This window comes from Mytilus trossulus, chromosome 6 (genome assembly GCF_036588685.1).
Source record: "Mytilus trossulus isolate FHL-02 chromosome 6, PNRI_Mtr1.1.1.hap1, whole genome shotgun sequence".
NCBI classification, from domain to species: domain Eukaryota; kingdom Metazoa; phylum Mollusca; class Bivalvia; order Mytilida; family Mytilidae; genus Mytilus; species Mytilus trossulus.
In genome coordinates, this window is record NC_086378.1 from 32,471,406 (window position 1) to 32,483,561 (window position 12,156).

Here is a 12,156-nt window from a genome sequence, read left to right on the forward strand (position 1 = left end):
GTACCAGGCGTATAATTTCGAACGCTAGATGCGCATAAAGTTAAAGAGCATTAATGACCAAACACTTTCACTACAGTGCTGTCGTTAAATATCTAAAAATAATAATAATAAAAGATGATTTCTTGAAATGCAATTAATAATACTACGATTTGATTTCATTTAAAATGTCAAAATATTTTATTACGCTATCGAATGTATTCTACACGCTATTTCAAAATTAAAAAATTGAACAATCCAGAATATAAGATATAAAAAAGATACTGCATAAACGCAAAGACGAATTCCTGGAAGTCAGTAAGGTAAGAATTAAAATGTTTTTATGTTCTTTTGTTCAAACTTATGTTATTTTGATTTGTTATATTTTATTCTATTATATGATAACTACAACTCAATTTCAGAATGTCCACATTCAGCTTTGCTACTGTCATTGTTGCATTTGTAGTCAGTGTTTATGGACATGATTGTACAAAATACAGCCTCACACCATCAGACCAGTCTATTATTGATATGATGAAGCATTACTTGCATACCTCACGGAAGGCGGACTGTCCTGTAACACCTTCACAACAGGGTAGGAAAAAAGTATGAAAATATACAAATCTTGGTAACAAAACAAAAAATTATAACGCTAAACCGAAATCGGAGTCCAATCAAAATCAAATTACGGAACAATTTAAAAACAACTGCTATATCGATTAAACGGAGTTTCGGAAAACTCCAAAAGGAGAAAGTCTTTGTCGACAAATAAAGACTTTCATGTTACGTATGCATCACCAATAGTACAAATTCATGCAAGGTCAAAATGTTACAATTGGAGAAGAGACACAACTGATAAAGTTACAGATCAGACGAATAAATCGCACAAAAATACACTACTAATACACTTTCTAATCAAACTGTTGGGTGTGATTATGTAAATAATTTTGCTTTTGTTGAATATATATGAATGTTTAAAGAAAAGAAACTTGTAATTTATTTATGAAAATGAGTATGCAAGTGATTATATCCTCACCAAAATGTTCTTTACCAATTGAACTTGCATTAACTCATCAATGTAAACGGGAGCCAAAGGCAAACACGTTAAAGGTAATGTATTAGATAAGATGGACTAAGCTTCTCTAGTAATTCATATTTAATACGGTTTCGTACTGTAAATAAACATTTTGCTTTGAATATATTAGATATTGGTGTGACATATGTCAGATGGGGAAAGAAAAATTGTCCTGAACATTCGGACATTGTGTATACAGGTATGTTGTTTTCATTATTATCATCATTTTACATAAATTATAGAATTCCTACACATTGAATGAAGCGCTAGACTGTAAAGTTTTACTTGTTTACTACAGTCTTCTTTTCTTTGCATAAACATATAGTTCTGTACTTTTGAAGTAAATTATTACCCATTATGTTCACAATATATTTTAGGGTTATCAAAAGAGAAATTTGTAAAAGAATAAGAATAACTAATGCTTGTGAAACAATCTGAAACACAGATTTAAAGTCGAACTTAAAAGCCTCTACTACTTGCATGTTAATACATCGAAAATTTTAAACACTGGTTTGTGATATGTTCGTCATTGTAACGTACAGATAAATAATTTGAATAATAAAATTTGAAATAAGATAATCATCTTACACTTCTTCAGGGCAGGCTGGAGGTAACTATTATACTAACAAAGGAGGTGGTTCCAACTATCTCTGTTTACCCAGTAATCCTGAAAATGGAAAAGCATACTCCTATGCCAATAATATCCTATATGGTGCCGAGTATGAGATACATTCCAGCACTAAGCCATCCGGTTTGCCAGCTAGTTTGGGTGAAAAAGAGGTTCCATGTGCAGTATGCAGGAGGAAAGGGAAAGTTTCTGTGTTAATGATACCAGGTAGTTTCATCATTAATATTTGTTTACACCATTATTTAGAAAGGAATAATACATATGTTTTAAAATAGTTGGTCCATTATTAACCTATATTGTTGATTATAAGGTTCGACATGAAATGATCTTGAATGCTATGGCTTAACATAATATTCTGTATAATCACAATCTTTATTTCCAAATGCAAATATATTAAAGTAATAATTCGTTTTAATATGGAAACTGCATATTTTTACATTTTTTTTTATTAAGGAAAAAAGTCCTGTTACAAAGGATGGCAATCCGAGTACAATGGCTTTTTGATGAGTGAAAATATAGGACATAACATTAAAGAATATATATGTATGGACGGAGAGGCGGAACCATTGGACAATCGGTCTTCGAACGAACAAGGTGCTTTGTTTTATCCTATCAGAGCGAAATGTGGTAGTCTGAGATGTCCCCCATACAAAGATAACACTGAAGTTCTTTGTACAGTTTGTACTAAATAAAAATAATATAACGCTCTCCTTTGTTCACTTATTTCATATGTACCAGTTTACCTTATATGCAACTGTACATGTACTTCGATTAAAAGTCAAACGAAATATTGCGACTTGTTGATATTGAGGATAGGGAATAATGAGTCTTCTGTTATTTTGTATCATTTTTTGAGAGGTTAACAGAGGGGAATATCAACTTATTTTTATTATTGTTTACATCTTTACCTTGGGTATGTAGGGATTATTTTTCAATTATAGACTCAACATCTCATTTTCAATATGCTTTAAGTGGATATTGGTTGACAAGTGGTCTAAATAGTTGGAATACACAAGCATGTCAAAACTGAGGTTGTGATTTTTCTCCGTGCATTCCACTTTCCTCCTGCAATAAAGACTTAACTCCATGAATTAACACACTAGTGCTGAAAGAAGAGTTTAACTGTTGAACACAAATAAAACAATCAATCGTGTTGTTGCACGCTATTTTTCATCAGATATTATACTAATATGACACATTACTTATTTCGGGCGTTCGAAGCGCCGTAAGGATTTAATTACATAAGACACGTTTGAAAATAAGTATAAACACGAAAAAACGTACCAAGTGTACAAAAAAAAACGAAACATTAGTTACTTTGAGTTGGGTCCACTTTGTCTGAGGAAGTTGCATCTTAGTTTCTCAGTGAGGTCACTATTTATCAACGAATAATTTACAAAGAAAAACACATGTTTTAATTTATATCAGTACCGACGAGGAGTAACTTTCAACCAGCAGTGATTTACAAATTTGATAGCATATAACAATGTAAGTGCGTTGTTGTCTGTTTGTTTCAATATGCACTCCAATTATAATCTACAGATAAGATATGTGTTAACATTACCAATGAGACAACTCTCCACCAGAGACCAGAGACAATATGACATCGATGTCAACAACTATGTATCACCGTACGGCAACACCTATGAGTAAAACCCATACCACATAGTCTGCTTTGATAGGCAAATCATAGATTTCAGACATGCATTTCGTCTACAAACGACCTATCAGTGACGCTCGAATAAAGCATTTAAAAAGACCGAATAAAGACCGAAAATCAAAAAGCATTTGACGACCCTCACTTCTTACGGTTTTGTCAAACACAGCTGAAGTAATCCTTTACTGCCATAGTTAATTATTGGTTTTAGATCTTCCAAAAATTCAAAGTTTTATGAACAATAAATTTATAACTATGATGATATCGGTTATTATTCATGTCAACACAGAAATTCGGATTACTGTTATGGCAATTCCCTTTGAGAAGAAACCTCCGTTAGAGACATCTTCCAAGTAGTTGTAAATAAACCCATCATAACGTATATTTTCAGTATTTATGATTATTCATATAAATGTATAGCTGATATCTAGTGTTCCAAAAAAAAAGATGGTAAGTAGTAACAAATTGCATAGTGTTTTATATGTTCATCTACTGTTAATCTCTGTTGTCAATCCTTATGCATTTATTCAGCTGATAAATAAATGAATATATATTATATTCATATGTAAAACCATGTAGTTAGTACAGAAACTATGAAATGTTTAAGTTGTCTTTCTTCAATAATTTCATTCATTGTGTTAGGCGCAAAACAGATTGGGACTGATTTTATTTGAGTTGGCAAACATTTGATCCTGAAATAAGGTGATTTACTGCGTCAACCGATGTTTGAAATAGTTTGCAAAGTTTGATTTAGGTACAGTCTGTTCGCTTGTTATGGGAATGGCAAGTATTTTTTAACATTGTAAATATGGTCAATAATAAGGAATAATTTTTAAAAAGATATCACGTTTTTCATTGTCGTATGTATTTGCTAAATGGTCATAGAATTTTCAATACATAATGACATTTTTCTTGATCAGAGTGAAACCTCATAGTATCTGCCATCTGGGAAAATACTTCATAGAAAATGAAATAAGTTAAGTTTTACAATTTTTAATGGCATAACTTAATAACTTATATATTACCTATATATACAATTCCTTCTAACTGACGACTGGTGAAAAAATCGGATGTTTCAATATACACTTCAATTTTTTTGTCTTTCATCTGTATGATTCTACGATGTATGAATATGACATGGGTAAACATTCCTTTGGTGGTGTCTCCAGTGAATAGCGCGCGGTAAAGAGTTATATTTCTACATCAGAAACGTGTTTCCTAATTATGCTTATTCATTTTATATAATTCAGGAAAACGGGAACTGTTGTATAGGAATCTCTTGACAACAGTATTTCATTACTATTCTACTTGATATAAGTATTGTGAATAAACAAATATGTAATATATTGAAAGATAGGCCCAAAAATACCAAAGGGACTTCAAACTCATGAGACGAAAATAAACTGCAAATATATTATACTGCCTTCATAGCATACACTGTTAAATAAGTGCCTGATAGCTTGCCAGGTCAAATTTGGAAAGAATTTTAATCTATTTGGCTGTCATTTATGACAATAATCATAATCGCTTGCTTCGGCACAAATAAATCCTTGCCTTTAAATAGTTGGCATTTAGCGTTATAAAAAGTTATTTAATAAAAACGCTTTTGGCACATTTAATTTATTAAATACTGTTGTATTGTTTTTGAAAAGATTATAAAATCAAAACCCTAAAACATAATTTCTTTAAAAGGGAAAACAAGAAATGTCTGATATTAAAGACTGATAGCCCTAGATAATAATCAAAATTTAAAATTTTGTAGACGTTTTGCAATATCAAACAAAATGAAAATGAAGTTTATGTGATAAATCCATATTTGACCAAAGTAAATTGAGATGTTTTATGAGATCAATTTCTGATTGGTCCACTTGTTTTAAAGAACTTTATTTTGGATTTTTTTTTTTATTTCTACACGACACGTTTATCCTGCATGTGTTTACCCAAAATGAGTACCTTTTAAGACGCATATTTTATTCAGAATACAAGAAGGTCTGTCTTTTTGGAAACTTATCTAATAAAGTTGAATTTGTGTGACATCTTAAAAATATAGCAACACTCGGATGCTCAAATCTTATATATAACATAAAACGAGATGGTAGTCTGGGATAAACCGAAACTGGGAACGTCAGCAAATCTATTGAACAGATGAAAATGAAATCAGATATATTCCTGATTTTAATAGACAGTTACATAAAGTTACATTCTCCAAATCATGAAAACGACAGGACAAAAAAAAACTAACACTAATCAATTAAAAGACTTACAACAAAAACAAAACACATCATAGAAATCTAGATACTGAGAAATATAAACCCCATCAATAACCAGGGGCTCTAGAAAAATACATACTCTCCACACATGGCACCCGTCATGTTTCTCATGCAAGTAAAAACCCGTTTACAATTCTTATCTGGTAGCTCAAGGAAAAAATGGATTCACATTACGACGATTAGAATATATCCATCGTCATCTGTTAGATGTAAAAATTCCATATGTATGCACTGCTGGAATGTGGCTACATAGAAATGAAAATTCATAATTGGGAAGCCGATATCATCTGAATGCCATCAGGTTATTTCCATACATAACTAAATTGCAACCGTGTAATAGGTGACAGAAATGTGCAACTTACTCATGTAAGAATAAGTATTGCATTATTCAGAAAAAAAACCACATGCTTTTAATATACTGAGAGTTAAAATACTCCGACGAGACGTATCTTCTCCAACCGTATATAAAACCAATGAATAATGAATAGAGTATCATGAAAACGGAATTACCTGAGGGTGCACTTTAATAAACCTGTGGCAACTGCAACGTCAATTTCCTACAGAAAGTGCAAGATTTATAGAAATTACAGGGGGAGTGAGATTGTTGGAGAAACAGCGTACTATAGCCTAGCCACTACATTTACGGCACTTTTTACTGAGGATGACAAGTTTGCCTTTGAAACAAGCTTGAAATTAAATATGAATGCCGGTAGACATAATAATGTAATGTCTCACTTTTCTGGGCATCAGAAGTAAGTGAAAATTAGTTTCTTTCAACTCACCATGCAAGATTATTCAGCAGCAATACCAAAAAGACTGTGCAAGCGTAGAATTCTTTTAAAAAAAGTCTGTTTTAAAAATCGGTTTCGCTCCTTTTTTATTCAGTTTCCGATTGTTACCTTGATTGCAAGATTTAAACATCTCTGAACAATAGTTATCAAAGGTACCAGGATTATAACTAAATATGCCACACGCGCGTTTCATCTTCTAAATACTCATCAGTGACGCTCGAATCTAAAAAAAAGCCAAATACAGCTAAGGTAATCTATGCCTGAGGTAGACTCATCAGTTGAAGGAGAGATATATCATACGTTTTGGTCAACGACGAGTCCTCCAAGACAAGTAACCATCATTTGAATTATCAAAGAAGAGGAGAAAGATACCTTAAGGGACCTTCAAACTCATAAGTCGAAAACAAACTGACATCGCAATTGCAAAAAAAAATATAAAAGACCACCAACAGTATTCACAAGACAGCATATTAAAGTAAAGACTTAGCAACATGAACCCCAGTAAAACAACTGACAATGGTTTGATGCTATTCTGAAGGACAAGCAGATGCTGCTCTACCCATGTTTGAAAAACATATCATCATTTCACTTATGAAATAAAAATATGCGTCTTATGGATTTAAAATAAAGGAATGTGGTAAGATTTTGCAAAACAACACGTATCCAAATGACATCAATTAAATCAAAAGGTAAGCAACAACTGAAGTTTATCACAAATGCAAAAATAGACCATAAGTGAATATATTTATCTATAAACATGACTAAAACAATTTGAAAGTTTAAAGAAGACAAGAAATACAAAACTTTTTGTTTGTTTTTTCGCATTGCTTGTTCATGTGGAACGTGTAAACAATAAAACACATAAGTAAGCTCTTGGAAGTAAGCTCTTGGAACAGTTTATAGGATCAGTAAATGAATATGTTTGAAAGGTCTGAAAATTAAAGGTAATCACAAACATTTTTCATAGAGAATGTAAAACAAAACAGTACACTAGTTATGTTTTTAATACAAATCTTTTTATTTATTATTGGAATTGTAAAAAAAAAATGCTTTCTTAACATAATTTTAGTTTAACTGCAGTTAAAATAATTCAATGATTTTTTTTCACTTCTTGATGATCTAGAATTTATGTCAAAATGATAAAATTTGTTAATGAAAATTATATCAAACTAGTTATATAAATATAACACCTGAAAATGTATGTATACAATATTAAAAAAAAATAGAAATAGAAAATCAATAAAAAATTCTTGTAAATAGTTTACCTTAACAGAAACACACATACCTTTATAAAAACAAAACACCTGGCACATGTCAATCAATATAAATTTGACTGTACTTCTTGCCAAGTACTCATATTTCGTGAAGTAATGTTATAACATTTTGATGATTGATTTAAAGTGCTTTTGTTTGCATTGCTATTAGTGGATCAAAGAATTTTATTCCAAACGTTTTTATTGGTATTTCCTTAATTTTAACAAACTAAAATCCTTTTGTCACATATTAGCCACACGATCGTTTGATACAGATGGAATTTTAAGTCATTCTTTCTAATTTTATTTCCAGAAAACAATATTCAATTTATACCGTAACTTTATAAATATTCTACTCTGATGATTAAAAAGATACAAGTTACATACACATGACTACTGTGACTCATCTATACTCAGCTTTACTAAATCTAACGAATTTGATTGATTGACTCTGGTCCGTAAAATGTATTTTATGTTTTTTGTTTTGTTTTTGGTACACTCGTTTTCAGTTTGAATGACAATAAAGACAGGACTTGACTACAATTAAGTAATTAAATCACGTGAGTCTAAACTTTCATAAAGGATAGACACTCCGAGATAAATGGTCAGCTTTTTAAAACAAAACTGACAAGGTTAATTAGCACCATAACAATAAAATGAATGTTCGCGCCTTCACAACTCTTTCTCCTGTTCAGTTTGCACTATTTTTAGTTTAATTTTAAGCTTATTGAAAATCTTTTTTAAAACACTTTCATTATGAACATATTTGGTATAAGTGCTTTAATTATTCTATGGTTGAATCTTCTGGTTTCCGGCAATGATCTCCGTCGAATTCTATTCTACTATTGTATCATTTTTCTAACATTTGATTAATCCTTTGATCTTTCATATGTAATCGTCTTTATTAGATGGGGTTTTATCTTTGGTAGTGTTTAATGTAGCCATCTGTTACCGCAGTTATATCTTCAAACTCAGCTCAACTCAGCCAATAAGAAACACATCAGAGAGTGTCTTTTAAAAACTATGTTCGGAATGTAGAAATTAATTTTCTAAAAATCAGTGTTTTGTTAATAAAGACAAACCTTTTTTCAGTAATTTATTTTTAAATATCAGCATATTATCAGTACGGGATGCTAAGTGATTTTTTCAAATTTTAATGGGTATAAAAAAGGAAGATGTGGTATGATTGCAAATGAGAGAACTGTCCGCAAGATACCAAAATGACATAAACATTAAGAATTATGTGTCACCGTACGGCCTTCAGCAATGAGCAAAGCCCATACAGCATACTCAGCTATAAAAAAAACCGATATGACTATGTAAAACGATTCAAACGAGAAAACTAACGGCCTTATTTTATTAAATCGAAATGAAGCATTATGATGATATTCAACTAAATACATCATTATATTACTAGTTACAAGGTGTTTAAGTGACCTAAAACGATATATACGATATATATGGGGTCAGTAAACGCCATTTTGGGAGAGAGAGAGAAGCTCAAATCCCCATATGGAATTTGCTGACCCCCATATCTATCGTAAAAAACAACTTTCACACCACCGTGTAACGAATTTATCTTACCGACTATCTTCACATGTGATATTTAGACTATCTGTCTATCAAAGTGATTAAGTCACTTAGTATTAACATGTTTAAGGACCTGCTTTCATTTGTCTTTACAAACGAAATGCCAACAATAACAACGTGTTAGGTTTTAATTGGTTTAATAGATGTATTGAATCTGAATCTTCTGGTGAATCTTTGATGTAGTTGAATGCAATAAACATGTAAGGGAATATGTCTATGAGTATTCCCAATATGCTCACAGTTTTGATTAATACTATATATTCAACTTTTCCTTATTATCCCTTCACAAAACAAATCACAATATTTGAAAAATTGGACATTTGAATACCTAGTCATTTTCAGAGTCTTTCAGGTGATTTTTAAGTAACAGCAAACACAAGAAATATATCAATTGGACCTGTTTTGATATGATTATTTTACTTGATTGTTTATTGATTGTTCACTTTAGAAATTCCGTGTTTCGCCATGTTACCGAAATTGAAATGGGGACTAACTGTGCTTCACTAATTGCGATAAGTTATTTGGATTTTATTTTGCCTCTCAATAATGACAGCTTCAGTATGTACACTAACGAGATTTTTCCTGTTGACGTTTGTTAAATGAAACTAACATTTACAACGAACAAAGCTATTTCCTGGACTTTAAATATTAACAATATTTGTTTTCATTTGTGTGTTTCGGAGTTGGTTGTGGATTCCATTTTGCTGAATAAGTACACATTATTGGTTAGAGGTCAGCGGAAGAATGTCTCCTGCGGCGGGATTTGAATGATGCATTAAAGCCCAATAAGGCTCTATTCTAAAATCAACAAACAAGCCAAATTACCGGAACCATTTGATGACATCGTAGGGAAGCATTGTCTTAGCATAATGATTTTTTTTTATCCTTATTTTAAGTTTTAGGCAAATTCTATAATCGATAAAGAGAAGCAATTATTAGCGATAGACATGGTTTCTCGTTCATGAATTACATTCCGTCTAAACTTTTAGATGCACATGGATCCAGTGTGTTTGCTTAACAAGACCTTGATAACACTTAAGAGTCATAAGCGTTTCATATTTTCTATGAAATATATGAATAAGCCTTTTTCTCTTAATATGACAATGAACTAATTATAAAACCAACAAAAGCAGATACAAAGCTTTTATAAGTCAAATTATGTGATGACGCTGAAACGTTGACTATGTACCTTCCTTCTACATTCTTATATTTATTTGAACGCTGTTTACGACTGACCCTAAGTCATTCTTATCATAGTACTCATTTTCTCAAATATTTGTCAGCATTTCATATCCTTAATTTAATCACGCCATGAACAATTAAATATCTCGACCAAATATTCTAACTTGTATTATCCAGTGCTAAGATAACGGTAAGAGATAACAATTATCGTCCTTTGATTTTCGTTTTCGAATATAGTTCCTATTGTGGACAATGTGTTACTTGCCAATTTTATTTTTTTAAACTACTTCCAAATGTATTTATTCATGATAGTAAGTAGAGGGATGAAACGACACTATCAAACATTTGGGTCATGAATTTCAAAGTGAAGTAATGATTTAATCCAGTTGCAAAAGGTTAAAAAATAGAACTTCGGAAGCTGTCAAAAGATTTCCCGATCCCTTTACATAAAATTGTCCATATTTTTAGTAAGAGCTGATGAAGTTTTCTAGAATTTTGATATACTTTGTCCCAAAATTAGTACAACACACTGTAAGAAAAATTATTGAAAAAGAGCAGGTGGGATTTTTTTTTAATTTACATGTATGTTCTAAAAAAAAATAGACTAAGAAATAATTGTGGTCTGGGACCTAATATTAACCCAGGGAAATTTATAGAAAAATAATATAATTAGACACATGCATATGTTTATTAGAAGTTTGATTGATTGATTGTTAGTTGCCCAACGGCCTGTGACCAAGTTGTAAAAAAACTCATCATAGATACCAGGACTTTATTTTGTATATACGCCAGACGCTTGCATTTTCGGGAAGAGAAGACATTTACAATAAATACAATAGATATAGTTAGGTCCTGTTATTGGGGCCATTTCGGATGAAAGTGGGCGCAATTTTGACTGCTACTTCGATGTCAAATGTCATTTTGCAAGGATTCTTAGCGTACAAAGGCATGACTCTTCCCTACGCTGGATATCGGATCCAATATCCCCGTTCTGATTTGACGTGGCTACGTACGAAACATTCCGCACAGCCACTTAGGCAAAGGTGTTACTGATGCCCAACATCTTTATTCCCAAGTCACCGTTGAGGTTCATAATAAGAAACTTATATAAGTTCTTGTTTTCAAATGATAGCAAATAGCTAATTTTTAAAATGAGGTAAGAGATGTCATCTGTCAAACTGAACTTCGGGTTCAACTATTTGTATGACCGGTTTATTTAAGTGCATCTTTGCTAGCCAAGGGTTACGATCCACTTCAGATCTATCATCCTTGGCGAATTGAGATAAAATTTCGGAGACACAAGGTTGGATTTTTATTGGATCAGTCGAAACTCGCCGCATCCAACCAAACAGCGCCTATAACATGATCACGTGTAAATGTAGAAAGCGTTTGTAAACAATTGCCACGTGTTACTTATAATACATTTACCTCTGCTGGTGGACTATTAGTCGCCGAGGGTATCACCAGCCCAGTAGCCAGTACTTCGGTACTGGCATGAAAATACGGATTTTTTGTGTTATTAAAATTTGCTGTTACAAAATATTAGAAATTATTATAAATTAAGGAATGTATCTCCCTCATGCAAAGCTCTGATTCCTTTCACGAATTTGGCTATACTTTTTGGACCTTTTGGATTGTAGCTCTTCATCTTTTATATAAGCTTTGGATTTCAAATATTTTTGCCACGAGCATCACTGAAGAGACATGTATTGTCGAAATGCGCATCTGGTGCAA

At 31.8% G+C, this 12,156-nt stretch overlaps 1 protein-coding gene across 1 annotated transcript; it reads left to right on the forward strand.

The window, feature by feature from the left end:
* The first annotated feature begins 289 nt into the window (after window positions 1-289).
* On the forward strand, window positions 290-2,377 carry LOC134721137 (short-chain collagen C4-like). The gene is made up of 5 exons (XM_063583912.1): window positions 290-299; window positions 399-571; window positions 1,182-1,250; window positions 1,650-1,886; window positions 2,133-2,377. Exons 2-5 carry the CDS (start codon window positions 400-402, stop codon window positions 2,369-2,371), a joined length of 717 nt encoding a protein of 238 aa, XP_063439982.1. The 5' UTR covers window positions 290-299; window position 399; the 3' UTR covers window positions 2,372-2,377.
* The last annotated feature ends 9,779 nt before the right edge of the window (window positions 2,378-12,156 follow it).